This window comes from Tachypleus tridentatus, chromosome 3 (genome assembly GCF_004210375.1).
Source record: "Tachypleus tridentatus isolate NWPU-2018 chromosome 3, ASM421037v1, whole genome shotgun sequence".
Classification (NCBI taxonomy): Eukaryota; Metazoa; Arthropoda; class Merostomata; order Xiphosura; family Limulidae; genus Tachypleus; species Tachypleus tridentatus.
In genome coordinates, this window is record NC_134827.1 from 26,535,678 (window position 1) to 26,562,016 (window position 26,339).

A 26,339-nucleotide genomic window follows, 5' to 3' on the forward strand; every position below is an offset into this window, starting at 1 on the left:
GGTTTGTCTTCAGCTCCTCCACCAGGGCCAGAGAAGTGTGGTTACCTTCCAAAGAAGGATGAGGAAGTCCAGGAAAAAAACACAAACGTTTTAAGTGATTGGCCATGGATTTCTGCCATCTACACAAACATAGGGATGGCAAAAAATAACATGTCGGGAGAAATAGGACTTTGTGGTGGAGTTCTGTTATGTGACCAGTGGGTGCTCACGGCAGCGAGTTGTTTATATACATTTGATAGAAGAGACATTGTAGCCTTGGATACGGTATAACATTAAAACACGTATCTCTCTAGCGATTAGTGATAAGAATAGCCAGTTATGTTTTATAAGGCATACACTTGAATATAAATTAACATATACATAAGTTATCGCTATGGTATCACTAAAGCAGTAATGTATGGGCGATTTGATAAACGATACATATTTGAACCGTAAAATATTACATATATATTACGTTAGAGATCACTAAATCTGTGTCCTCCGGTGGGACAATCGTTAAGTCTTATGGATTTGTAACGCTCAAGTCAGGGGCTCGATTCTCCTCGGTGGGCACAGCAGAAAGTCCGACGTGACTTGCTATAAAACACACGCACACACTAAATCTGTATTGATTAAGTTGGAAATATGTTCATTCTAACGTCTTTTAAAATGTGAGCAATTTGAAAGTGTTGAAGTGAAAAACATAAACATTTAAGGTTGAAAACAAGTTGTTTATGTTTAATATAATAATTGTTGTAGCTACATATAACGATTAAACCAACAGGTGTAGTTGTATGTATATATACTATCTTGGTTCGGGTGTAACTGAATATATACATTAAACTGAAACAGTTGTAACTGCTTATATAGATTAGACTGAAACAGATGTAACCGCATAGGTAGATCATACTAAAAATATAGTACCTGTACATATATATATATGCATTTAAATTAAACTAAAACAGTTGTAAGTGCACATCTAGGGTGTGGCCATAGCAAACCATCCTGTCCATCAAGGAAATAAAAAAAAACACTTTTCTTTCATAGATAACTTGTGTTCAAAATGGCCATCATTATGATCGCTACTCTTTTGATACAAACTTGCTTTTAAACATATTATAAAACATAAGTAAAGCAGTGTCTTTAAGTATCTGTCACGGTTCACCCTATATGTGTATGTATATATCTATGTATGTGTACATTACTGTTCAACTTCTATTTCTTAAAACGTTCTCGTCCTTCATACTTACTAATTCAAAGTGATTATTTTTCGCTGTCAAGAGGTTAGTTTGACATTAGCTAATTAATAAATTATCCTTTTAATAAATATCCAAACTGTGTTTTTCACCCGTTATTTCTACAACACTTACGTTTTTTCAGGAACAAGTGTTTGTAGTGCTTGGAGAAAACGTTCTAACCGAGGAAGATCAAACACAAGTAAACTTCTATGCCAAGCAAATTAATATTCATCCAAATTACACCAAGAGCCACGAACACGACTTAGCTTTGATAAAGTTAAATAAACGTGTCCCTTTGAACGTCACCTATCGTCCCGCTTGTCTTCCAGACCAGGGTACGTTATAATAAACATTTTATTACTTCGAGAAAGTATTTCAATATATCATTCTATGGAGATGTTTTATACAATATTTATAGGATCTGCTTGGTTTATTGAAATGTGAGTAACACGCTGAAACATGGTAGAGTGACCGATTGATTGTTTGGAATTAAGCACACAGTACACAATCCGCTATCTGTGCTTTGCCCACCACAGGTATCGAAATCAGATTTTTAGCGGTATAAGTCCGCAGACACACCATTGTGTCACAAGGGGGCAGTATATTAGAATGAAATGACTCATGTTGTTCTGTCTTAACGTAATATCCGATAATATAAGTAATTTAGAACGTGGGCCATACCTATAGAATAAGGGTGTGTTATAAGTGTGACAGGCAGATCCTTCTGTTCAATCAGACAAGAATAGCCTAAGAGCTGGCTGTGGGTGATGTTGGATGTCTATCCTTTCACTAGCCCTTCAGCTCAAAATTAGGATGGCTGTGCGAAGGTGGATCTTGTATAGTTCGAACGAAAGTCCTAAAACAAAGATACAAGCTTTAGGGTAGAATGGATGGAAAATAAGACAAAATAAACCATGATGCAAGGAAACAAATGATCAAAAGGATTAGGTTAGTTTTCGAAACATAATTCATGGCAACTTTAGAAGAGCTTTCCGTAAAAAAAAAGAAACATTAATAGTTTTTAAATTATACTTCGTTTTAAACTTTTGTTTCCCAAAATGTTTCATTTCACTGCGGAAATTTATTAGGTCGACTAGATCAGTGTTTCACAAAGAGGGAATCTCCCCTCAGGGGCTCTTAAAAAAGGAGGAAAACAAAGATGTTGAATTCATTTTAATTCTAAATAAGCAACAAGCTGAAAAAAATTATGTTGAATTAATTAAATAATAAAGTATGTCGAAAGTAGCATTTATTGTTTTCACTACCTCACTGTTTTTCAGTCATCATTTGTAAAGTTATAGGTTTGGAAGACTCGAACTGTTTTATTCATATTAAGGGGACCTCAGACTAGAGGAGTTTTGGAACCGATGGACTAGATCTTTTCCATCACAATGTGATAGTGCAAAACTCTAAAGTCGTATCTCAAAATATTTAACTATACAGTTTACATGGTAAAGTTAGCTTCGAATATTTGTTAGTACCCTGCCTTTCATGATATCTTAACTACCATTTGTAGTGTAATTTAAACCCTTAAAAACAAAATATGATTTACGTAAGCTCTATCAGCTCAGATGAAGCGATTAAACCTCATCTCGAGTAAGGACATCACCCACACGAGTGTTAGCGACCCATCAGCTAAGATTAATATCCTACTTTTGTATAAGTAAAAGGAAAAGAAACTTAAAATAAATCCGAACCTCTTTCACAATGAATAGCCAATAAGTTGTTTGTTTTGAATTTCGCGCAAAGCTACTCGAGGACTATCTGTGCTAGCCGTCCCTAATTTAGCAGTGTAAGACTAGAGGGAAGGCAGCTAGTCATCACCACCCACTCTTGGGCTACTCTTTTACCAAAGAATGGGGGGATTGACCGTCACTTTATAACGCCCCACGGCTGAAAATGCGAGCATGTTTGGCGCGACCGGGATTCGAACCCGCGACCCTCGGATTACGAGTCGAACGCCTTAACACGCTTGGCGATGCCGGGCCCAATAAGGAATTACCATTCGCTTCTAACTTTAACTTTATTCACGGTAAACAATCAATAAGAAGTTACCATTCACTTATAACTTTAACCTTATTCACGGTAAACAATGGATAAGAAGTTACCATCACTCGTGATCCTGATCTTCATTCACGATTATAGATTTTCTGAAAAAAAAGGTCTTTGAAAGACAAAGAAGCGATTTAATTATCAAGTATAACCACGTTCAAACAAAAAAGTTCAAACGAAATCACTTCTTATTACTGAAAGAAGAAAGACAGTTATTTATCAGCACCCGCCTCCAATACCTTACCTAGTTCAAATCCAATAGCGACGTTGATTAATACTTTTCGAACGCATTCACACCCGGAAGAAGTACAAACTAGATGGTTTCATGCATTGTATGTAATCCATGTAAATTAGCTGCAGTAAAGACATCAATTTTTACATGTAGTGTTTCGTGCTATTGATTATTATGATATCGTGTCCTTTGCTAATGTACTTTTTGATAATAACAGTATGCCTCACAACGCTGAAGACAAGTGATAACTATTTTGTGGTAAACATTGTTAGTTGTATAGCCCGAACGAAGTTTCAAAAGTACATGTGATTGGCTTGAAGTTTCAAAACTACATGTGATTGGCTTAAAACATTGTGCCGTTGATCTTCCATTGGACACTGAGGGAATGATTTTAATGACAGATATTTTCTTGGAATTTCAGTGTAAGAAAATGGAGACAGTACGGTAAACCACTCTTTTGTTCTCCGTTCGCATTTTCTAACTTAAAAACTTTACCTTCTGCTAATAGGTCCATGGTGAAACCTTTACGAAGTGGACTCAAGATAATATTATAAGTTCTTCCCTTAAATGTGACATTTGAGGATTTACCTTCATTTGGTGATGTCTTTCAGATGTATTACATATGTTCAGTCGCACACACAAATAAGTGGCTATTTCTTACTGTGACTCCAGAATCGTAACTCCTGTATGATGTTATATCTGAATTATGTACGACATTTTCAATTAATTCAAATTATGTAATTGTTTAAATACTAGTGTATTGATACTTTATCCGTTTATTATCATTATTATTATTCGTTCAGAGCAACTACTTCCCTTGTCGGAAAATATGAGAATTAGCGTAGAACTTGCCGGTTGGGGAACTCCAGTGTTTGAAGAGAACTTGGACATTTACGGAGTTACGGCTGCAACTTCCAACAATAAACTGTCAACAGCAAATTTACGTCTTGCAGATCATTGGATATGCAAAGACAAGATAAGAGACATTTCTGTGAGCTCGCACATGTTCTGCGCAGGATTCGAGTAAGTTATAATGACGAATACCTTATATAACCTGGACTTCTTTTACATTTATGAAATCTTAAAGAAAATTCTCTCTCCCATTAATAAAGAAGTTATTTGGTTTTCCACTCACAAGTAAATTTTACATCTCGCCTGTGAATGTGGTTTTAAGTATAACTCGTAAGCACAATATTGTCACTTACCTGGAAACACATGTTTCTTTCAGCGTTATGATGTATAACACTTAAACTGACAATGTTTGATCTGTTTATCAGTGGTGTATGTAATATTACATAACAATAACACTGGTAATAACCTCAATCACATCTTTTGTTATTGGTATATACAAATTGTAATGTTATTATGATGTGTCTTTCGAAAATTAGAACAGGTCACTACTACCTTAATGTCAGCGTAAGAGAACTTGCTACTTACGTGTCTAGCACAGTACTGTACGATATTCTTGTATATATTACGAAATATGGTTAATTAATCAGATATTTTCCAGCGTGTGAAATACGCATTAAGTTGGTTATAACACTATGGGTATATACAATAGTCATTATTAATTATTTTTTGAATTTCGCGCAAAGCTACACGTGGGCTATCTGCGCTAGCCGTCCCTAATTTAGCAGTGTAAGACTAGAGGGAAGGCAGCTGGTCATCACCATCCACCGCCAACTCTTGGGATACTCTTTTACCAACGAATAGTTGGATTGACCCTCATATTATAACGCCTCCACAGCTGAAAGAGCGAGCATGTTTGGTGCGATGAGGATTCAAACCCGCGACCCTCAGATTACGAGTCGAAAGCCTTAACCCACCCTGCCATGCCGGGCCGCTTATTAATTATATCGATTTGAAAAAAAAAAAACACAGTGGTCAAAGAAATAGCCAATAAAGTGACCAGTGTCCATGAATGCGATCACAGCTAAATTATGATACTTTTATTTATTTTCAAAATTATCATTAGGCACACATTTCAAGTATATTTAATGTTTAATTTGACGCTTCTAGGGAAAAAATGTATTGTTGGATGCGTACTGTCATCTACAAACCATAAGAAACCGTCAGAAAAACCCTATCTCGTATGAATATATTTATATATATATAAAGTGAAAAGCATTGTTCAAACGCAACCAGATGCCTTGGCATGTGACTGTAATTCTCAAATATCGTGCAAAAAATTAATCTGTTCAATTATATCACAGCTTTCTGAACATTTTCAATAGGAATTACGTTATGGTATTCGTACGTGTGAGGGGTACATTCTGCTGTAGAACCCAAATCTCTGGTCGATATCTATTGACCAGCTGCTATTCATGGATGTTGTTAGAAGGTAGATGAGCACGTGCGTAACAGATAATAAAATTATTATTAACTACTAATTAACGAAAATGAGTAAAATATTTTTAATTCATTGGCCTCCAAACTGCTCGGATTAAGACTCAATACATTCGAAGAAGTTGATTAATCTGTACGTCATATTGGAACTACAGTTATGTAACAAGGTTTCCATTTGCGCATGTGCATTGCTTCAACTTTTAGCCGTTTCTTTTCTTTTCCTTAATAGTCTTAGTTTGTCTTTTGTCCGTTAGAGGTCGCGTATGGACTTCCTGTGAGAAGAAAGAATAATTTATTCATTAACAAAGTTATTAACATTTCGTATTTTGCTGCCTCTTCCTAGCAGCCAATTCTTGTTTATTTGTGTACATTGTACTGTTTTTCACTTTCTACATAACAATTCATTTCAAGCCCACGAATAGCCCGTTCTTGTCTCTTATTGGAAAATCATTGTTATGTCCTCAGCTATGAACCAGCGTTTCTCACAAAAGTTTCTTATTTGCTCAAAGAAAAATGTTTTGTTTTCTTAAACGTAACGAAATTATTCCTTTTTCACACAATACCAAACGTGCATTTCATTCACTCGAGAACACAACTTTGTTTCTCATTGGATATTAGAGTGTGTTTGTGTGTGTGCGTTTTTCTGATAACAAAGCCACATCGGATTATCTGCGGAATCCACTGAGAGAAATCAAAGGATATTAGAGCTTTATTTCTTGGGAATGGAGTTGTGTTTTCAACAACAAATAAGGTTATATTTTCAGTCGTAAATAGAATTAGTTTTTCAGTTGAGAATCATGGTATTTTTTGTGCACTCGAAAAGGATTACTGTATATATTGTAGAATATTATTGTATGTATTTTGTAATTCATATTTCCACGTGATAACACAACATTTTTCCAGTCACGATTACAATACAATTTCTCGGCTCTGTGGACAGCTTTATTTCTATCTGCTGTGATAAACAAACAGTATATTGTATGATAAACAATGAAAACTTACACTTAAAAGCCCTTTCTTTCAAACGTATTAACAAAAACAACATTATATATATATATACATATATTTGGAGAAATTATATTCAATTTTCCAAAACTGGTTGTTATTCGTACTTTAAATAATACTGCAAAAGTTTATTTTAAAAAAAAACTTTTTTTTCTCTCCACTAACAGAGCTCCAGTCAACAGAGATGCCACATGTGTTGGTAATATTGGCAGCCCTTTGATAGCTGAAGACCCCGAAACTGGTTTTCGCCACGTGATTGGTGTTGTTACATACCGAAACAAATGTGCGACATATAACGTATTTACAAAGGTAAACGACTATGTGAAATGGATAACCGAAGAAACTGGAAATTGTATGAAAAACCACTGACTAAGCACTCTTCATTATTTATAGTAAAACCGAGCAGTTAAAACGTGTATATTTGGTATCTCATTAACTTTTAACGTGTTTATAAACTTCCATGTTCATTTCTTATTCTTTATTTTTAGCTGTTGATCTCCTATCATGCATAAATTTGATCTGCTGGACTCTTGTCAGATCCAATGTTTATATAAGCTTTAAGATACTGGTATACAACAGATTAATATTCAAGAAGCATTAGAAATAAAGACTACTTGATTCTTCTAAATATTACATGTTTCTATATTGTCTATATTAGCTTCTGATCAGAGCACGCTACCTACTCAGAGATAGAAAGAACCTTAACCTGGTAACGAGAATAATTATTTGAATATGCTTTTCTTTTCTTCTTACTTCTAAAACTTATATCCATTACTTCATCAGTTTGGCACCATCACATTTAACGATAGTGTGGACCATAACCCCAATATTATCTCACGAAGCTCGCTCAGTTTAGATGATTTAGGTTAGTCCTAAATCCATACACCGTAGGCTAGCAATGCAAAATAATCCCTATAATAAAATTATAGCAAAAAGATAATAAAAGTGGCTATGTTAAAAGTGTTAACCAATAGTATCAATAAAAATGATAATAAAGAAACAACTGTTTATACCGTATTTACGTAATACAAAATAACCATCCGTTACCTTCAAAAACTAATGTAATGTTAATTATGCAACATGATATTACCATGTGTGAAAAAAACTAAAAACACTTGTCCTTACAAATATTTCCAACCAATGAATAACTACCTCAATATTATTTTAACCAATGAAAAACCATAAATAACCCCGATAAGGCACTACTAGAAACGTTGGTGTTTATGTATGAGGTCAAGTGAGAAACCATCACCAAAGTTTGACCAGAAGTTAATAACTTTTAGATATACAGAATAATATGCTAAAATTAAATATATAACTAAATCACACGATAAGTAACTTCAATACTACTTCAGTAATGTTCATGTTTTGATTTTATTTGAGTCTTGAACAGTTTTGTTGTGTAGTTTCATAAAACTTTGTTTATAAATTCAATATTTTACCGTGGTATGAATATCATATTAACTAGTACAAAACATGGTTGGAAAACTAATACTTTTAAAAGCTGGTTGAACATTATCAACATTGTTTAAAATGACATTTAGTTTTAACTTTTAGAAAGAACATATCTTAGTCGCCAAGTGTTCGTTTTGTGTAGTTAGCTAAAAATGTAAACTGAATGAAAACTTTGTATATTCATGTCTAACTTCGACAGGTTTTTTAGTAATTTTCAAAATTTCTTTATTACAAGAAGTGAACTAACAAACTACAATGGCACAGAATCTGTGTTAATTATAAGTTTTATGTGAGATAATAAATCACAATAAGGAGAAACTTTTATTATCATCTAGGAAGAGTTTATTCAGAAAACTATCAACATAGTGTTTGTTACAAATACATAAACGTTAGTTTATCACTTGTTTACTATAAACTTTATCATATTTTAACTTCTTCATTTATCATTTATAATAACATCCTTAATATATATATATCATATAGTAATATACTGAATTACATAAAATATTAAGCCAAACCACACTGGCAACCAAAAATAACAGTCATTTATATTAAAAAACAGAAGCTAGAAGTGTCCCTTTCAGAAATATTTCTATTGGTTGTAACTAACATAACAAGATCCTCACTGCCAATCAACAGCTAAGAGTCTGAAATATAAAACACGTTGTTCTTATTGGATGGTCAGGTTCTATCTTTTAATGTGAATGTCCGTTTCTACGTTCAACCTTGAGAGTGACGTCAGAGACTTGGATTATTCCTACTGATGGAATAAACTTCAAAGGAACCTGGATGATACAAATATTTAATTTAAAATCTCTGTATAAAAAATAACTTATAAAACAACTGGAAAACAATCGAGAGTTTTCATAATTCATCAGTTAATCAAGCATTATTTCAAATATTGATATATATTATATATACGGTGTAGCTAAAAAACTCACATAATTTTATTTACAACATATACTAAAGAGTTACAACATATGAACATTTATTTACTAACAGCATATATTCTGCAAAATAAAGATCTCAATGTATCACAGAATATTTTCAATGGTTTTCCTGAGAATGATGGTTGTACGCAGACCCACAAAGAATAGAGATCAAAGCACTCTCATACTGAGTACACATACATGTAATGCCATAAATCAAAGCTCCATATACAGAATATATTCACAGCTATCATATTAAAACTGCAGATCAAATATGTCCTATGCACATACAAAGTATATTCCAAAACAGCCCCATACAGTGTATAGACCTAAATAGCCCAATATAAGTACAGACACAAATAGTCCAATAGAGAGTACCAACGTCAGTAGGTCAATACAGAGTGCACATCAAAGTTATCTCACAGAGAGTAGAAATCCATTAATTCTATTCAGAGAACTGGTCCACGCAATCCCAGAAACAATACAGATCAAAGTAGTCCCACACAGAATACACCATTCAGTTGAGAAACACAATTCGACTGTCTACAAAGTTGACCAAGAGAGGACGAATTTAGATGAAACTTCATGAAAGAACTTACAGGTTCTCATACCATAAAAAGATATCAGGAAACAGTCTGTATATATAAAGTTAGGCCTTGGGTCAATATCCGTCATGATAATAGTATTTAAAGTAAATTTAACATTTATGATGCTACTTTAAGTAAGATCACTTGTAGAAATCCAAGAAAAACAACAAATTAACACATAATAAATATAAGAATAATTAAGATTTGGGTATCTAAAGGATTTTCTGGATTTTGACAATTTACTGTCAATCGTAGTCCAAATAAACTACATCGGAAACAGAATAATGCTTTAAAAACTGTTAATTTTCGAAGTTGTAAGATTATCAACAAGTGCTATGTGATTTTAAGTAATGAAGCTAAGTTAAACTGTAAGTAATCAAATTTGTATATGTTATTATTATCATACAATATCTCGATATCTTTCTAAATAAACTACCAAACCTAATGGCTCAAAATAAAGCACAATGAGTTAAAATATTAATTTCTAAAAAAAACTTTTAATCACTAAAATAATAGTACTTTAAAGGGAATTTTAAATCCTTATAATAAACAGACAACTTTTAATCATTTAAGTAATAGTGTTCGAAATTGATATAAAGTACCTGTAAAAAACAATAACAACTTTCAGAAACTAAAATAGTGCTCCTAATCGATACGACTCAACAACATCAATGAAAATAATTTTTTTATTTACATATAACTACTTTCTTAATTTCTCAATCTACAAAACTAAAGGATCCTTTTATGTAAAATAAAGAAAACTCGTCTTTACCTTAGTTTCAGAACAAGGTACAAAACGCAAATGACGTAGGATGTGGACCAAACATAATTTTATTTCCATTAGAGCGAATCGCATTCCTATACAGTTCCTGGGACCAGCCCCGAATGGCATGTAGGTGTATGGTATAATGTTGGATTTGTTTTCAGGAAGAAATCTGTATGTACAGGAAGTTTATTTCGACTTTCAAAATTTGAAATTTTCTAAAACAATATAATAATAGTAATGGACAAATTACAAAATGAATTTCTTAAACATGTAATTCAAATGTTCAACCATTTATTTTCCTCACGCAGTAATTATTCTAAATTATTTTGTAGAAGATACAATCAGCCTGGCCTAGTACCTCGATTGTAAAGAAAAGTATGGAAATCAGCGAAAATGATTTTATCCACAAGGTTAATGTAAAAACAAAATATGTAAATTTGTGCCCAGGTGTCTAAAATGTGTACACATTTCACCAAAGAAATATGCACACGAAGTTAATGATATGAAAATTATCTCTGTTTGGAGTTAGCTGTGTTACAATTGTAGATATCAAAATAACAACAAAATTGAAAAATTTAGAATAAACCTGGCACTCAACAAGATTGAAACTCAAGTATTCTTAACACACACATTAATAGTGAGGTTCCATAAGTATTGTTAACACACATTAATAGTGAGGTTCCATAAGTATTGTTAACACACATTAATAGTCAAGTTCAACCAGTATTTCCAAATCATATAACTATATTACATTTTACTAGTGTATAACTTCATAGTGAAATAAATCTGTTTTCGTCAAGTTAAGAAACAATAAACAAAACGTCCCTGTTTACGGTCTTTATATAATGTTCTTATTCATAACGTCAGATGTCAGAATGTTGTCTATAATGGAATTTGGTCTTTACCTAAAGAAGTAACCGATGCTTTAACTGGATTTCTAACGTAAGTATTTTTTTTTAAATATCTAAATACGTAGTAATTGATCAACAGAACAATTAAATAAAAAAGTAAAGTGACATAACCATGTTATTAAATGACCATCACCTGTTACCTGTCTATGTCACATGAAGCCAACACTTACTTACTTTTCGGAAGCACTTGAAAAAAAATATTACTTGTCATAAAAAACAACACTTGTCACTTATCTAGAGCAAAATAAAATAGCTCTTCCCAGCCAGTTCGGGTAAAATTAACTCATAATTGTTTGGACTACATAAAAAAACAGCTGTTACACGTATTCCAGCTGTTATCTTTCTGTCTTAAATAAAATATGCCACTACCTGTCTGGATCAAATTTCTCCGGGTCTGGAAAGTTTTTAGGGTCATGGTGCATTGCGTATATTGGGAACCTCACCAGTGTGTCTCTAGGTATTGTCAGCCCAATGTCATCAAACGTATAATCTTCCAAAGCACGTCTTTCCCCACTGTAAAAAAAAAAAAAAAATTTAAATGAGCTCCACGTAACAGTTAAACAATAAGATCTAGTAAGTTACTTCATAAAAATTAAGATGTTACCAATCAAAGCACATTAAACATTGTGTATTTATTTTAATATTAACGTTTGTTAAAGTTAAATTTATATTTAGAAATGCATTTAACTTATACTGTTAAATATGCATTGCGAAATTCCAGGCTATTCACTAAAGTTATAGAATCAGGCTATTTGAAATTGTAATACGTAACAACATAAGCAACGAATGTTCTTTTAAACTTGTTTTGACCTTACAAAAATTATGCAATATATTTATTGACTTTTTTTTTTAATTCATAATTAACATAACATGAACCTAATGATCTTAAGCCAATATGTAAAATGAGGTCAGAAAAATAAAAATATACAGATAAATTATTATCACTTAATGAGTGTTTTTATATTTGCTTATGAGAGAAGTCAACTGATGTTACAAAAAGATATAACTTGTTAAACAGAATAAAACAATTAAATCTAATTTAAACCTAAAATTAAATGTACTTTAACTGGAATAGGTGTTTTTATAGGCTGAATTAAATAATTATGTAATAAAGTCCAGACGTTTAGAATTGCAAACAAATATAAACGATATGTAACTGAAGTAATTTCTGTCAGTACTCATCAAAAATCAGTGTTAGTTCTTCTTTGAAACACCAGATGGAGTGGAACATCTCTTTTTTATATTAATTCTTTTCTTCCAGTGCTGAATTCCGTTAGTTTTTGTAAAGTTTGATAACTTAGTTTGAATAGAGGATGAAAATGTACCGTTATCTTCCAAGTAACCTGATATTAGAATATTAGTTTATTTGGTGCACTGTTGTAAGTTCGAAGAGTTTCTGTACGAGTCCTAGGAAAGACAGGCCTTAAGGCCTGGTGATTAAGACACTCGAGAGTCGTAGGTTCAAATCCTCTTCGCACCAATCATGCTCGCCCTTTCAGCCATCCACTTGTTATAATGTGACGGTCAATCTCACTATTCGGTGGTGAAAGATTAGCTCAATAATTTGTGGTGGTTGGTGATGACTACTTTCCTTCCCTCTAGTCTTACACAGTTAAATTAGGGACGGTTAGTGCAGGTACCCTTCTTGTAGCTTTGAGCGAAATTCAGAAATAAAACCAAACATCGCAAAGATCAGTAACTGTACTAGTTTTAAATATAATTTGATCACTGATATTTCATGAAATTTAAAAATGCCGAGGTAAATATGGTAAAGAGTCAGGATAGGAAACAGATAAACAATTAAAAGAGTGATTTATTGAACGTAATGTAATGAAATCTAAGATAAATATTTAGTGATTCTCCTGAAGGTAAGAGTAGACTATTTATTAACATGAAATAACCAATTTTCACCATTTGTGCGAGTTCCTGGGTACAACTATCTAATGGTTATATAGAAACACTAACGCCTCGTGTTATATCAAATATCTATAGAATATCTATTTCGATATTAGCTGTTACTTACAGTGTTGCAGGAGGGTAGATTCGAATACTTTCACATACAACTGCATCCAAGTATTTCATAGAGCTGACAGCTTCGTAAATCTCGTGTTCCTAGACCATACAGGTATTACAAGAGTTTAATTCAGTTAAAATTCTTGTCCTTAACATACGACAACGCTTCTGCATTATATCCGTATATACACAGTCTGATTAGAGAAATAAATTATGTGTTAAATAATAATAAATTATGAAAGAAATTAAATTCGACAGTTTCTAATATTTAAAGAAGACATTTCTCACTATACCACACTTGTATTAAACAAACGTTGAAATTTTATGACACCCTTACAATAATATCACTTTCAATCATCATAATTAACAGGATTCACATTTCAGACTAAACTGACGGAACTTTCTCTAATGGTTTATGTAGTAATATTGTTCTGTGTCATCAATATGCTTTTGAACTTCGATGAACATTTTTGACTGGAATATTTCTCGTTTTACTAACTTAGCGTTTTATACACACAACATGTTTTATTTATTACATATTTCCTGTCATTATTGCCTTGAAAATGAATTTTAGGCTTACCTGTGAATGTAAGGTTTCATCTATTTCCTGATATAATTTATTTTGGCAATCCTGATTTAAAGCCAAGAGATAAACAATGTATGATAAAGCACCAGCCGTAGTCTCGTAACCAGCCAAAAAGAATATAACGCATTGAGCTACAAGCTCGTCTTGGGTCAAATCTGGAACAGTAATTATATAGTAAAATGTATTTGTTCATGTTCGATAACAAATTCAATAACGTAAAGATATATAAATCGAATTAATTTCGAACTTTCTCTCACGCGTAAAACTAATAAATTCAATTTATCAGCAAGAACTTAACTAAATTAGCTAGAACTTGTACAGCTGGAAACATGATTAGTTAACTAATGATCGTGTAGAATGTGTTATATAATATAAATACTTTTATTAAAGACTTATAATGCTAACATTCATGGTTTGATAACTCATCGTGTAGCTTTGTGTTTACCAACAAATTATTCCGTAAAAGAAAAGAGTAAAAAAAAGTGTACCTAAATAAAACCTAAACAAATTACAATATAATCAATAGTTATCAATATTATGTCACAACATTGTACAATTAAATTATTAAAATATCCTTTGTATCAAAAGTTAAAATTTAAGAGGGTTTTTATTCCTGTCACTAACAATGCTCTCTACCTTTTGAAACTACCTTCACTGGACGTAAAATTTACTTCGTGGTTTGGATGCTCGAAGATTAACATGAATAAATTTTAACTATTCAAACCAAAATCTCACAAATAAATTTTACTTATTTTTAACCTGCTTCCGTTTTATTTCATTTCACACAGGATTCAAGACGGTTTCTAAAAAATTTAACATATCTTTGATTTGTTCTCATAAAAGTTTATATTATTTTCTCTTCCTGAATATAAAAAACACGAAAAATCATGTATTTTTTTTTAAATTAATAAATTCCGTGATGTTTCAGTTTGTTTAAAATTCATTCAGATCAATGTGACCCTAAACATTATAGGAAGATTATAAACATCTGGAACATTATACTTCTCTCAAATATTATTTAATATCTTTAAGAGACTTTACATTAAAAACAAAGCCTGGGAATTAGAGCACAATCTTCTTAAGGTTCATATAACAGAAGTTAAAGGAGACAGTTTCACAATTAAAGTAATACGTTCTTTATATTCATAAAGTAAAAGTGTCAGTTTCACTGTTACAATAAAACCTTCTTTAGATTCATATAACAAAACCTAATTGTGATTTTCATGACTACTAAATGTTTACTGTCGCCACAAATTCAGTAAAACAGTGACCTAGTCATGAAGATTTCAAACTTTCGGTAAATTATTACAGTCGTCAGTTAGATCGTACAAATAACATTTGTCAAAACGTGTTTTAGAACTAGTGAAAACAAAACTCAAACTATTACATTTGATTCTCTACGTCAAGTCTAATCACATTTTTAAATTTTCTCACATTTATTTTGTAACTTGTTGTTGAAGAATTTAAAGTTTTCCTCTTCGTATCCATAATTGTTGACATTTTTAATGTCCTCTTTGGAGTTCTGCAGTTTGTTGTCCATGGTCTCTAGAAGCAACTGAAGGAAGTCTATTCGCTTTGTCTGAAATCATCGTAAACCTTTCGTTATTGAAGAAAAACATGTGAAATTCATAACTAATGTTGAATAAACGTAATTTTTTATCATTTTTATTTTAAGACACATAATAATACGCTTAAACACCCCTGCAAAACAGAGATTAAATATTAATTACCTCAGGACTGTGTTTACGTTGATCAATTATCTTGAGAGTCAACTCCTTGAAAAACTCCATACCTGAAGGGTCCATCATGGAGATTTTGAACAGTTTCATGATACCAGGGAAGGCAACTTAAAGAAAAAAGGTAATTCTTTAGAATGTTATTGTGTAACTTGGAGAATATATTATTTTAATGTATTTCAAAATATACATATAGTTTTATAAAAGTACATAATTATAAAAGTTATATTTAACAATTAGAAAAATACATATAATAGATTTTGAGTATTACTTGGTAAGGATTTTGAATGTAATATCAAAGGGAGTGTTGCACATTTCAGAAAACTGCAAATCTCCCGGAACACGAGGAAATGTATTTTTTTCAGGCCAGTAAATGTTAAGTAGCAGTGTAAGACTAGAAGAAAGGCAGCTAATCATCACTACCCATCGCCAACTCTTGGGCTACTCTTTTACCAGTGAATAGTGGGATTGACCGTTCACATTATAATGACCCCCAAATGCAATAAATTACGACATTTCCGTGCTACTAATGTGATTCTGATTGAGAAAGAGATCCTGTTTGAAAGCTATGCATAACACAAAGTTAATTCTTACTCAAACTATACCAACTGGCTACTCACATGCAAATAAAAACCGCCATCTGTTGGCAGAACTAAAAGCTTCTTTGGCAAATTGAGTAAAAGCATTGTCAGGGTTTCTCAGAGCATTTGTTTTGGTTCCAAAAGCACAGCTGGCAATCACATCCATGGTGAATGCACCAAAATAACTGGATGAAAAAGAAAACACAAAAAACTTTAATTATTTGTGAATATGAACTTTTTGAAGGGAAATAAATTAATAATGCTAACAAAAAATAAAAGAAGCTATTAAAGCCGTTTTTACCCCAAAAAAGTACCCTTCACTGTCGGTTTGATCAAGATACTTTTAAGATACTAAAATATCACTTCTGAAATGTGTGTCACAATTTAGGAGTTACGGTGTTTATACAGTTAACATGGCGACGAGTTAGTATAGATTATATTGTAGTATTTGGACGTAAATTAAGATGTTTAAACGTTGATCGACCATGTCACATCTCTAAACAAGTGTCAAATGAGATTATTCTACTACACTCGGTGCATACAAGTCCAAAAGAATTATGAGCTAAATGTATTCTTATAGTTCAAAGTTACTTTCTTGTCATATATTTAATATTACGTGCAGGGTATCAAAACTAAAATTCTAGAATCCTATACCTGCTTACTTTCAGCTGAGCCACTAGATTAGATCGGATATTTAGAATTTTCAAAACAATAATATACCTTGTTCGTAATGGAAATGAAAAATAAAGCAATATGGGTCAACTTGGGAAACCAAAACCATCGAGAAAAATACATCTGTAACATCACAGATCAGAATACATGAATACATGGGTAAGTAGCAGATGTTCACACGTCCCAGAAAACTTTATGTGATATAATAAATAAAGATTTCCGTTTCAGAAAGTGACACAAGTCACAAAAACAAAAGCTACATTCACATCACATCTATTCAACAGTTGTGCACCTTAAACAGACAGAGAAAAAAAAACAGACTTCATGATGTTTTTGGAGGAACAATCTGTTTAAGTTACTGGACGAAACATCAATATTTTTTAGAGCTATCTGAATCTTGAAACGTGTACTTTAAACTCTCCTCCTACATGGATTATGCAAAGCAATTAGAGAGGAATGGTGAGGTTAGGACATGACACCCTTACTACTGAACGTATTAATGTGGAAACTGATCTGCAAGGTTGCTATCGAGGGGTGTGGTCATTAGATAAAGCATGACTAGACCTGATGACATGAATTTCTAAAACTGTTTCCATATAATGTACACAATTGTGTATGTTTAAATGTATTCAAAGAAAGAGATCTCTAACACCTTACACTTTACAGTCAATAGAGTTTCCATCTTCTGCAGCCTTTAGAAAGTTTTCAGTTAATGTGTCAGCACACTCAAGCACTAAACTTTGCATCTATAAAGAAACAAATAGGGTAAACTAAAGAACTAGATTTACAGTAATACATTTCTAATACTAATTATATTAAGTATAAACAAGATGTTTAACATTATTATAAGTTTAATAATTATCTTTCATTGCCATTGTTACCTTCAGACAATAATAATACAACCTTATAACTTATCTTCAAAACTTATACATTGTGTGACTTTACGTACATAAATATTTATATTACTGACACCTTTTCTGAGACCTACAGTTAATTATGACTCATACATCTGGTATTACTCATTAATTATATTAGTTATTACCTTTAATAAGTACTTGAATAACAATTCGTACAGTTAATCAGAGATTGTAGTAATTTTACTCATGATGTAATAACTCTTTACAAGTATTACATAAACTAAATACATTCGGTTAACCACTTTAAAAAGTTCAGTTTTTGTTTTAATCACTTAGCAACTTTAAATTATATGATGTGTTTGTGTGTTTTCTTATAGCAAAGCCACATCGGGCTATCGTCTGAGCCCACAGAGGGGAATCGAATCCCTCATTATAGTGTTGTAAATCCGAAGACATACCGCTGTACTGGCGGAGTTCGTTAAATTATATGATTAAAAATTTCACTGTTGTAAGTGACAAACCCAATATTTGATTTACACTATCATTATCAGTAACTATAATATAGTTGTCACCTATATATACCAGAGTTTAGTATTTACATCTTTCTAATTACATTTAACGTACTTGATTCAAAACCACAAAGACTAGTGGCGCTAGCTGTCTTAACACTGAACTCCTCTTTTATTCGGCAGATGCCAAACATTTTTCCTGAGAGAAATGTTGGAGAGATGATGGTATAACAATAACAAATATGTTGGTTAAAATAAAACAAAGATTGATTGTTGACAAGCACATACACATTCACTGGATCATCTGTTCTGTTGAAACCTTTGGATCGAACCTTTAACTCAAAACTAAAATAATATTTTCCGTATTTCTCCAGAAGGGTAGGGCTAGAGGGAAGACAGGTAGTCTTGATAACGAACCGCCAACGCCTGGGCTACACTTTTTACAAACGAATAGTGGGATTGACATGTTTGAGGAAACTCGGATTCGAACTCATGTCCCTTACATCACGGGTATATTGCTTTAACCACCTCACCTTGTAGGGCCCATACTGAAAACAAATCCTTTCGTAACGAACAACAAAAGATGAAAGTGTCAGAAAGTGTTTAGTTCAGCGTGATCTGTCTCTTCCATCTTTAGTTCCGACTTTTGAAGCAACGTCCTTTTCATAGGTGCTACTTTTGTAAAATATTCCTCCAAGACTTCCACCATAAGAGTCACGCTGTACTAGACAGTTTCAACCAATTTCATCTTTGTTTATTCTTCATGAAGACTGGGTTTAAAATCAGTTATAAAATAAAACCATTGTAATGATATGATGTTACACTTAAAACACTGTCAGCTATGTTGGTTAATATCAAAAGGGGGCAAAATACCTCTGTACTGGTTTCTAAGTTGGTGATCGGGTTCGATTTTCTGTAATAATGCAAAATATTTCATACTCTATAAGCTATAGCTGCGTTATAATAGTGACAGTCAGTTCCTTAACGTAGATGTTGGGTGTTTCTAAGTGGCTCTCTTCCCTCTGGTGGTAGTCATAAAATAGGGACGGCGGTACCTAGTCTAAACAGTTTTGCCATAAATAAAGATACCATACCTTACGCATTTTCCTCGAAGTGAAAGCAGGTGTAATGATGGTTCGGACTCGCTTCCAGGAATCTCCTTCTAAGGCGAAAAGCATGTTGTCTGCTATCGAGTGTCCGAAGTGAAAGTCCTAGTCCAAAAACAACGCTGTGTATAGACAATATTGATATGGGTGTATAAAACACTTGAAAGTCCAAAAGTTATTAATATACATTATTTAAGTTCTACACTTTATGATAGTAGTCACAACATGTACCAGTTAACAAAGGCTAACAAGTTCCACACATTCTAAATCAATGATTGTTTTGTTAAGAACGATATCCGAAGTAAACAAATCACAGTTGTCCACGGACATTCAAAGTTTTTCAATGCAACACCACTAGACTTTTGTATCCGATGTTGGTTAAATGTGGTCATATAAGCTGATGATCTCGTGCAGTAAGATTATCTACAGATATTTTGTCAATCTGTGGAGTCCAAAACAAACTTTACGGTCATTCACAAAAGTTTGTCACTTCTTATAGCGAGAGGTCATGGTTATCATAATTATTTCTAAGAATATCACGTGAAATGGAACATCGTTCTTATAATGTACGACTGATTTTATTACATTGTTTGTACGTATCAGCTGACCCATTAATAAATTATAGGAAGAAAGCTGTATACATTAACTTGTTAAATAATGCATTTTTACCACAGAATTTATGTAACTAACATACATGCAACAACTTAACTTTTGAAAACCGGAATACCATTAAAACGTTTTAATTTTTTAAGATTCTCATTTCACCTAACCAGCAAAATAATGTCTTCCTGTTTATCAGATGGCACAAACATTCCACACACTTTGCGATGCTCTGAAACATCAGAGTAATCAATAGCAATCTTCAGTCTAAGTAAATTATGTATCTTAAAACTATAGTAAATTTGTTTGTGTTACAATATGACGTAAATGCAAAAGACATTTACAACTGATTAGTAACTGATATCAAAAATTCATAAAATTTGTAAAAACAGCCAAATTTATGATGTCGTTTGTTACGGAATTTCTTATAGAAATTTGAAAATTTAATTGTGAAAAATATTCTTACTTTGTATTTATTCTTATTTTCACTAATTAGTTATTGCGATATCTTGCAATATATGTATGTGTGAAAAGAAATATTATAATTTTCATATTATTATTATAAAAATGATTTGTTGTTTTGTAAGACGAATTGTTTGTTTGTTTTATCTTCTTTCTACTTTTGTCAAGAACAAAAACTTGTTGTTTTGAATGTAAATCCAAATTATTCAGTGAATTACCACTATAATATAATATTGTTATTAAAATATGTATGGAATCATGTGTATGTTTATACAAGGTTGAAATAAAACTATGTGACTTACTCTTCGGTCTGTGAAAATATGGAAATCTTTCACTAACATGATCTTCAGTAAATGTGGTTCTGCAAGAGATAGAACTGGTTGTGTTCCCTCATAGAACCTGAAATAAATAGCAAGATACTTGTATTAAATAATACTAATGAATTATTATTAACCCTAAGACGAATTAAGATTGCATTTACAGGGTACTCACACAAAGATTTGGTTTGTTTGGAGTCACAATGATGTCCAGCATATAAATTTAAAATTATCCATAGGAACAGAAATTTCGGAAAAATTATGTAGAGAAGAAATAGAACACTGATAGTAAAAGAAATAAAAAGGTGAAACAAACCAACCAAGACTAAAGAAACGAAACAAAATCTTTTATTCCCTTTTATTGTGTTTATGATTCACTTCTTATTTGTTTGATGTCAAGTAAACTGCCGGGGTACGATACAGAGACAAAAACATGATTTACGGTTCAAATTCAGATAAAAATGTTAAAGTTTGTTACAATTATACAATGCAGCATGCGTCATCGTCTGTTTCGAAGAGCATTTATAAAGGTAAAAACCACTTTGTACAATAATGGGAGGGGAATAGTGAGTTCAACAGGTCATTAGGGTCACCATGACACTACGAGTACTTAAAGCATTAAATTACTTTAGTAACCGACATTCTTTGTGAAGAATAATCATTAACGTAATTATTATTTTTAAAAACTTCACTTAATGACACGTTGTATAATAAGTCTTATTTCTGGGTGCACTAACTAACTAGTTAATTAAACATGATGTCATCTGATAACATCTATGGATACACAAGTCGGTATAATTATTATGTCATTCAGAAATTCTAGTTAGTGCTTACAGTAAAGACAGTTGTTTGGGACATTGTGTTATTGTAATTCATTGGTTGTCTACAAATGTAAATTTCACATGAAAGACCGAAAAGCACCAGCAATACACGTTGGAGCATCTTATATTAAAATCATTTTGGATACTTCATTAAACAAACCAAGTTACAACAGCCAGAAATTACAATGAAAGAAAATATATTAGAATTTTCATTTGGTATTGTTCTGTTAACGAACTTTGGTCCTTTTTGGGAATGATTTTATTTAATTGAGATTGTTTGCAATTTATCAGAAAGCTACGAGTGGGTTATGTGAACGATTCCAGTTAATTGGATTCACGATCAAATTTTCCTTGTAAATATATTTATATTGCAAAGCTTGGACAAATCAATTTCGTCAATGATAAAGCTTCACAATGGGTTATCCAAAGCTGCACAATGTGTTATCAGTGGTCTACCCACCAAGAGTGTCGAATCCCAGTTTTTTGTGTTCTAAGTCCAAAGTCGTACTGCTGTTTTACTGGGTAGTGGGGGTGAAGACCAATGTAAAGTGACAATGTTTTCACTCGTGTATGCTCTGTGTTCGACCTATAGATATTTTTATCTTATAATAACCTTGTACTCCGAGAGAAATAAACCCTGAGAGACAAGGCCACATTTTTTTCTGTCCAGAGTTCAGTCAGGAGATCATTAACTGCTTGAAAATATCGTATTGTATTTCTTTTATCTCGTTTTTTGTTAATGTGTAAATGGAAAATATCAGATCTTTTATTGTTTAGGTGATATTTTTAACTTTCATTCAATAAAGCAGTTTTTTTAGTAAAATAAAGAACTCAGGCTATTGTGTTTTGTAATTTGAAACAAACACAACTAACTTTGATCATTCGGGCGTTTTGTACTAAATTTTTAGTTAATTAAATGGTTATTGATATTTTAAACTCCAGTAGCAGCGTAATTTATTTCAAGTTAAAAATTTAACGTTCATTAACTTCGACCCACTAGTTACACAACCATATATCTGTTGACTTACAATAATAAAAACCAGGGTTAGATACCCTTTAGAATAGAGCACATTTAGCCCATTGTACAGAAACTAAACAGAACGAAAAAGATATTTTAAGTTGTTGTTATTTGTTTGATTTTTTATTGTTGTTTGGTGTATAGCTACACAAGAGGCTATTTGTGCTATGGTCTCCCCAGTTATCAAAACCAGGCTTTTAGTATGGAAAGTTCCCTAATTTACAGCTGAGCAACCGGTTGGGAGCATTAAAATATATAAAACTACACTGAACATAAAATTATAACAAATCATGGATTAGGTATTCTCATTCTAAGATTCAAGAAATATTTTCAGTACAAAAATATTCCATTATTTAATGTTGTTTTTTATAACAACTTTAATAAAAAATCATAACTCGTCATTTTCCTGAAAATGTAAATACAAAATAATCTTTATAAACTAATGACTGAAGTTCAGTTTTGAATGTTAGGGACACAAACATAGCCGTTCTTTCACTAAGGTATGAGACAAGGGTTCCAGTTCATATTAAGTTTGGTTATTACTTTAGGTAGAATATTATTTTTCTATATATTTATACTGATATGTGATCAGTTACCCAATGTTGTTTACAGTAATTGTTTACATAAAATTGTAAAGTGGTATACAATTATAGTATGCCGTATACAAACTGAATAATGATTGTCAAAAACAACCAAACAAGTTGTAAACGAATTGACTGTCTGTGTGAAAGTTTGCTTGAAGTCGTTGCGAAACGTCGTTCTTTCAACAAGAGCGACTTCTGTAGATAAATTAACCAGGACTTTCTTATCAAGTGTAACTACAAACTAATCCCTTGCTGCCCATTCCAACTTTATCCGTTCACCATGCCCTGTAAAAGAATTACAGGCTTACACTTTTGTGTTTTTGGGGTGAGTGGGGATACATGGATTTTAATTATAATGCAAGAGACAACTTCGAACAAATACAGTTCATGACACAATTATAAAATCTCAGAAATAATGAGACCCAGAAAACACACCTGTAACCTTCCTCAGAAGTAACAGTAGAGTAACAAAGTCACATAGTTCATATTTGTGATGTATAGAAAGTCTTCAGGAACGTTTAACTTACTGTGTTTTGCCTCAAAGCCAATGTTGTTTTGAAAACATTTTATGGACAATTTTAATGTCTCAGTATTATTCATTATTTTAGCTATTTTTGTTAAAATGGCTAAGGTGTATCCTAAGGTGAGAGTGTGTAACCGTGTGTGTTTTTTATAGCAAAGCACATCGGGCTATCTGCTGAATCCACCGAAGAGAATCGAACCCCTGATTATAGCGTTGTAAATCTGTAGACTTACCGCCTTACTGGTGGGTTTCTCCTCATGGACCCAACAAACCTTCGTCCAAAATTTGATGAAGATCCATAAACTCTAAGTGAAATGGTGGAGCAAAAATCCCGCAAAAACCTTAATGAAACCCAGGAATGAAAAACTTGAAGACCTATGTGTATTTCAACCTGCATTTAATGATCCTCCACATCAATTTTAGTGAAGATCCATCCACTCTCTGCGAAGTATTTACATGGGCATACAACAGACAGAACTATTATATTTACATAGATGGGGCTAGTGCATTAGATCCGCGTGTGACGTATTCATGACGTCATATCTGCACACTGAAAATTGAAAAATATAAAGTTCTCCCTAATAAGAACCAGAGGAAAAATGGAAAATTCGTGACCCATATTGCAAATCTACATACATACAGAATAAGAATTCATGAAGTGTAAATTCGAACATCGTGAAATAAAACAAAAGAATCCGTATAACATAAACAAGATTTATATTATAGTATGATTACTAATATAAATACTTACCCGTATAATCGTCCATATTTCACATAATTATCTTGTTCCAAAATATGGTGTGGCTAGAAAAACAAAAGTGATATAATGTTCTACTTAAAGTTTTCAGCGTTCAGAAAAATAAAGAATTTTCATAAATCTTAATCACAAGTACTTTAGTTTGAACCGATACAATTGCACACAGCCATCCAAAACGTAGAAGTTTCACAAAAGAGAAAGGAACCCAGACAACAACACTGACAGCCAACACTTCGGCCACTCGTGTGTAACCGAATAATACGTTTGACCTTTTATAAACTTCCTCACCAGAAAGTTTAATTTCATTTTTTATTGTTATCTCTATTCTACAATAGCAATATTACATAACACTTGCCGTTACAATTGAAAACATTGTAGAGTAAAAGAGCCAAAAACATTAAATTCGGTAGCAGATTTGGTTTCAGTAATCTATTGGTAGATCCTCATGACATCTTTTATCTCCCTTTACCAGGCAACCCCTTAATAGAAATAAAGTAACCCCCTGGTAACTTCTAATCTGCATACAATTTGTTGTCACATGTTTCCACTTACCATTTTGTACCCTTTCCATGAATTCTCCAAAGGAAATTTTGTTTTAACTGTAGGAATTCCTTTTGATTCCCAAAAGCCATAGTTCCTGGTGAGATATCTAGATAATAAGATATACAAAAACTAACTAACCATCTACAGACACTGGTTTTAGAACCAGAAGTTTATACACCAACTATATGTCAGTAATACTGCTGACACTTAAAATATATTACTCAGGAAACAGTGAAACAGTTCATTTTATTTTAATTTTAAAACTGTTTAAAACGGTAGTATAAAGCTGTTGAATTCACGTTTCAACATAAGTTATATAGAAACTGTTTATTCACCTGTAAAGTCCGATGATTACTGCAACAGCGCAAAGAAACCAAGGGAGGATGGAAGTTAAGGTAGGAAGATCCATAGTTAAACAACTTCCTAACGAACAACATAAAGAGCACACTGATAGAAAAACATACCTTAGATACAAATATATATATATACACACGTGCTACACTAGGATCAAAAGTCAATGACAATGCGCATCGCCACAGCAGTGATAACGTTACACAGACTCTGTTGTGATCGTATATTATTGATCTGTACTGATTTAGTTGTTTGTGGTTTCTAGGTAAGCGATAACATATTTTTAGTTTTATTTAATTATTGGGAATGAAAAGAAACTAGAGGAGTGACTGATGAAAGAAAAATTATAAAGAACAATGATAATTATGCTATTATACGTATATGTATATATATATATATATATACACACCAATATATAAAATGGATGTTGGTTTCATTAATTTTCAAATTTGCATAAAACTACACAGAATATTTGCACTAGTTATATGTAATATAACACTAGACTAGAGTAAAGACATCTAGTTGTCCACTTTTAAACAATTATTTGATATATGAATAGTGAGGCTAACCTTCACGTTACAACACCCCACTTTTGAAAGCGCAAATATGTTCGGTTATGGAAATTCGAGCCCTTGACTTACAGGTTGCAAATCTATCGTTCTAACCACCAAGTCAAGCCATGTCGCGAAATTTAATGTTTCTTTAAAGACACTGTAAAAAGTACTTTTAATACAAAAACACATTGTGATAATAAATCACTGATACTAAAAGCTTCACGTCAATATTTACCTTTGTATCATGTC

The 26,339-nt window shown here is 32.2% G+C and overlaps 2 protein-coding genes across 3 annotated transcripts in view; one reads left to right on the forward strand and one right to left on the reverse strand.

Moving 5' to 3' along the window:
- Positions 1 to 7,480, forward strand: part of LOC143246575 (complement C2-like) — a 31,356-nt gene extending 23,876 nt beyond the window's left edge. The window contains exons 9-12 of one of the 2 annotated variants that reach the window (XM_076493520.1): positions 14 to 264; positions 1,360 to 1,552; positions 4,305 to 4,524; positions 7,020 to 7,480. In XM_076493520.1, coding sequence (XP_076349635.1) covers positions 14 to 264; positions 1,360 to 1,552; positions 4,305 to 4,524; positions 7,020 to 7,221 — 866 coding nt within the window. In that variant the 3' untranslated portion in view covers positions 7,222 to 7,480. The remainder of the gene's footprint in view (positions 1 to 13; positions 265 to 1,359; positions 1,553 to 4,304; positions 4,525 to 7,019) is intronic. The other variant, XM_076493521.1, reaches the window with a different exon arrangement.
- Positions 7,481 to 8,626: 1,146 nt separating this feature from the next.
- On the reverse strand, positions 8,627 to 25,674 carry LOC143246577 (cytochrome P450 3A8-like). Its single transcript, XM_076493524.1, has 14 exons — positions 25,521 to 25,674; positions 25,195 to 25,291; positions 24,637 to 24,689; positions 20,925 to 21,021; positions 19,549 to 19,665; positions 17,746 to 17,834; positions 16,456 to 16,601; positions 15,830 to 15,945; positions 15,534 to 15,678; positions 14,094 to 14,254; positions 13,524 to 13,612; positions 11,870 to 12,013; positions 10,596 to 10,758; positions 8,627 to 9,092 (listed from the first exon to the last, which is right to left on the reverse strand). Exons 1-14 carry the CDS (start codon positions 25,592 to 25,594, stop codon positions 9,003 to 9,005), a joined length of 1,581 nt encoding a protein of 526 aa, XP_076349639.1. The 5' UTR covers positions 25,595 to 25,674; the 3' UTR covers positions 8,627 to 9,002.
- Between the last annotated feature and the right edge of the window lie 665 nt (positions 25,675 to 26,339).

Bases quoted from the DNA above. Each gene is read 5' to 3' on its own strand.
- LOC143246577 (XM_076493524.1), bottom strand. From the start codon at position 25,594: ATGGATCTTCCTACCTTAACTTCCATCCTCCCTTGGTTTCTTTGCGCT. The intron at 24,690-25,194 runs GTAAGTGGAAAC...TTGTTTTTCTAG, and splicing joins CATGGAAAGGGTACAAAATG to CCACACCATATTTTGGAACA. The intron at 21,022-24,636 runs GTAAGTATTTAT...TATTTATTTCAG, and splicing joins AAATATGGACGATTATACGG to GTTCTATGAGGGAACACAAC.